The sequence below is a fragment of the Tupaia chinensis genome, unplaced genomic scaffold (genome assembly GCF_000334495.1).
Source record: "Tupaia chinensis unplaced genomic scaffold, TupChi_1.0 Scaffold000116_1, whole genome shotgun sequence".
In the NCBI taxonomy this organism is placed as follows: domain Eukaryota; kingdom Metazoa; phylum Chordata; class Mammalia; order Scandentia; family Tupaiidae; genus Tupaia; species Tupaia belangeri.
In genome coordinates, this window is record NW_006159580.1 from 2,978,451 (window position 1) to 2,982,047 (window position 3,597).

Sequence of the window (3,597 nt, forward strand, 5' to 3'; positions counted from 1 at the left end):
CCCCCGCCCCCTCCAGCCCCGTCCCCGCCAGTGCGCGGGGCACGAGCGCCTCTCGGCCGCCGTACCATGCTCGCCGTGGGGCCGCCCCTCCACCGGCACGGAGACCGTGCGTCTCAGCAGTTTGTTGCGGCTGGACTCGCTCCTCCGGTCCCGGATCAGAAGGGGGTGTATCTAGGGGATGCGGGGGTGTGTCAGACCGCGCCTCCTCTTCCCCTCCGCCCCCCCAAGGGTGGGCCAGCCCCCCGGCCTGCCCACCTTCGCCCCTGCCCTTCCACACACTCTTCCAGGGGCTCTGCGTGAGCCGATCGCTCTCTCCCTTCGCTCCCGCAGCCTCTCTCTCTCTCATTCTTTCTTGCCCCATCCTTTTCTTTTCTCCCTCCATTTCTCTCGACTTCCTGCTGGCCCTACTCCTCTTCCGCAACTCCTCAGGAGTTAGCGGCTTCCTGAATCCAGTTTCCCCTTGACCTTCAGGTCCGCCCTCCTCCCCGCTTTCCTCCCAACCTCCCACCTCCCTTACCCCTTCTCTCCCTCCGAGCCTGTCACGGGGGTAGCAGAAGCTGCATTTATAATCAGGATCCACAGCTTGTCTCCCTCCCACGGCCAGGCTTGCGGCCAGACTGGGACCCAACCTCCCCTCCCCCCAGAGGGCCTGGTCACCTCCCCCCTCCTTCCATCTCCCCCCTGCCAGCATCCTTCAGTTCCCTTTTCCCTGTAGCCATGGCCTCGCCCCCCAACTCCCCTGGCCACCTGTCCCCACCTCCCTACCTCTCCAAGGCTTGGCTCTCTTCCACCTTACCAGGGACCACATGAACAAGACCCCCCACTGGCCCCCAGCCCTGGTTCTAGAGCCCATCCCATTCCGGCCCCTAGGCCCTCCCGCGCTGCTAGCATCCTACACCCGCCTTCCTGCAAAGCCGCCCTTCCCGTTGGCCCTCAGCCACCGGCCTCTGGTCCTCTTAACCAGTCCCCATCCCTGTCCTTCCATCATAACCCTACCCCTCGTCCTTCATCCTTACTGCGGTCTCCACTGCTGCTGGTCGGTTTCATCAGCTCATCCTACAGACTCCAGTCCCAGGGCCAGGCCGAGACCCCTGGTGCACACTCATGCCTTCCAGTGCCCGCAGGACTGCTCAGAGCCTCTCCCTTCCAAGGCCGCATCCTTTCCCAGAGCCTCCACTTCACTCTGGCCTGGGAGCTCTACCCTGCCCTGTCCCACACTCTGGTCTGCCCCTGCTCCACTGATGGAAGCCCTGGTCCACCCTCACTGTTCAGCCCTGCCTCAGTGCACACTCCCCAGCCGCTGTCAGGCCACGTCCCGCAACTCCACTCTGGTCCTGGCCGCTACCCCGCCGCTTTCTAAAGCCTGTCCTCCAAGTCTCCCCACACCCTGAATCCCATCCACAGGGTGTCCACCCTTCATATCTGTACCCCATTTCCTCCGAAGGACCCCACTGCTGACTCGGCTCCCAAATCAGAACCACACACCCTGGCTCTCTCTCACACCTTAAATGGCCACCAGAGCCCTCTGTCCACGTCGTCTCCTTCGCTCTGGCTGGGCCCAGCCCATGCCCCACTCGTACTTCCCTAGACCATCCCCCCATGCTCCCGTTCCCCTCCTCCCAGGCAGCCTCTCCCTTAGGTTCCACCTTGCACAGCCTTCTCAGAGCTCCCTAAACCCCAGTCTCAGGCACGCTCCCAGGCTCCACCCCCACCCATGCCACAATCCACTGACCTCTGTCATCTCTTCCAGGGCCCTCCAGCCCCTCCCAGTTACCCCACGCCCCACTACCCTCTGCCTATTCTCTGCCTTTTCAGTCTCCCCTCCCTGCACCCTACCCCAGGATGGAGAAAGGACTGGGGGTGGTGAGTGATGAGTCTTGCTCAGTGGGAGAGGAGGAGAGGGATCCTGATGATCGCCTTGGAGGGGACGCCTTCCCATCGCCTCACCTCTTCTCCACGGCCTTCAGTTTCCCTTCCCCTCCCTAATCTATCCTGCACTATGGTCAGGGTGAAAACAGGGCACCACCAAACCTTTGGGACCACAACTCGTCCCCCACACTGCCATGGCCCCCAAAGACCACCTGGCCAAGGTGAGAGAATGACCCCCCCTTTATCAATCACACCCCACCCAAAGCTCCACACTGCTCTCCTCCCACCACTTGCAGGGGTTCCTCTCCTGTGTCTCCTCTTCACTCGCGAGGACCCTCCCCTTCGTTCCCCCCATGGTCTCCCATTGCTACCCAAGGTCTTTTCCCAATGCCTTCACCCTGCTCACCTCATCCTCATCCAGCATGAGCAGCTGGTTCCCCGAGATGATGCAGAACCGAGGGTTCCAACCAGGACGGTCATACGGGGAATGAACGTACTGGGTTCGATGCATAGGGGGTCCCCGTACATCTGGGGACAGAGACACACAGAGACAGTCAGGGAGACTCAGTGCATTTCAGGGCAGAAGCCTACAGCAGCAAGAAGAGTCCAGCAAGTGGAACAGGGAACCCCCCCTTGCCTTGAGATCACTGGGTGTGTGTGTGGGGGGGGGACCTGGCACCTTTAAAGGAACAGAAGACAAGCCTTTATACCTTGGGAAAGAGGGGGGTCACATCACAGGAGGCCCTGTAGGCTTGGGGAATACAGCGGGGGCTCAGGGAGGGAACCCCCCTTGCCTTGAGATCACTGGGGGTGTGTGTGGGGGGGACCTGGCACCTTTAAAGGAACAGAAGACAAGCCTTTATACCTTGGGAAAGAGGGGGGTCACATCACAGGAGGCCCTGTAGGCTTGGGGAATACAGCGGGGGCTCAGGGAGGGGGTTATATCCTGACACGGAGGATACATGTTTGGGAACAGAGAACAGTGAAGGAGCTGTCCATCCACTTCGGGAAAGTTAGAGGGTGGAAGTGCAGCAAAACTGGCAAGAAACACACACACAGGTTGGTGGCAGGTGTCTAGCAACAGGGAGGTCATCCAGATAATGGCAGAAGACCAGGGTTTGGAAGGGGGTACCCCCCCATATGCAAGAAAGTAAGGGGAAAGCTACACAGCTGTGCGAAGGATGGGGTACCTGCAGGCACGCTCAGGTGGTGAGATTCTGAGAACTAAACATCTGGAAGAGAGGAAGTCCGGAAGCTTATCGTTTCAGCATCCGAGCCACCTCATTCGTCTTTCACTTCCTCCTCCCCTAGTCCAGCCCTGTCCATCCTTTGGGGGACATTCCAATACTTTTGGTGTTAGGGAGAAGATGGCTTTATCAGCAGCTGGCTGTGGAGGGGCCAGGACAAGAGAAGGTGGGAAATACACCCTTGCGTGGTTGAAGAGAGACCTAATGGACTCTCCCCTGCCATGCCCAGAGATCAAAGACTCAGTCCTGCCCCTCCCCGCCTACTCTCCAAGGGCAGGAGGGAGGCCGACTCCACAGGTTAGAAGCCTCCCCATGGCACAGTAGGGAGCTTGCCGAAGAAAGGGAAAGGGAGGATGGGATGTCCAGGCCTGATAACATAGAGGGGGCCTCCAAAGATGAGAGCTGAGATGGGAACAAAACTTCCAGAAGAGAATCGTAGACAAGAGGTTGCCCTTGCTCAGAGGTCCTCCAAGTGCCGCTC

At 59.9% G+C, this 3,597-nt stretch overlaps 1 protein-coding gene across 1 annotated transcript in view; it reads right to left on the bottom strand.

Moving 5' to 3' along the window:
- SYNGAP1 (synaptic Ras GTPase activating protein 1) overlaps positions 1-2,410 on the bottom strand; it is a 30,983-nt gene extending 28,573 nt beyond the window's left edge. The window contains 2 exon segments of the mRNA XM_027770213.1: positions 66-171; positions 2,276-2,410. Of these exon segments, the coding sequence (XP_027626014.1) occupies positions 66-171; positions 2,276-2,380 (211 nt within the window). The 5' untranslated portion in view covers positions 2,381-2,410.
- Positions 2,411-3,597: the final 1,187 nt, after the last annotated feature.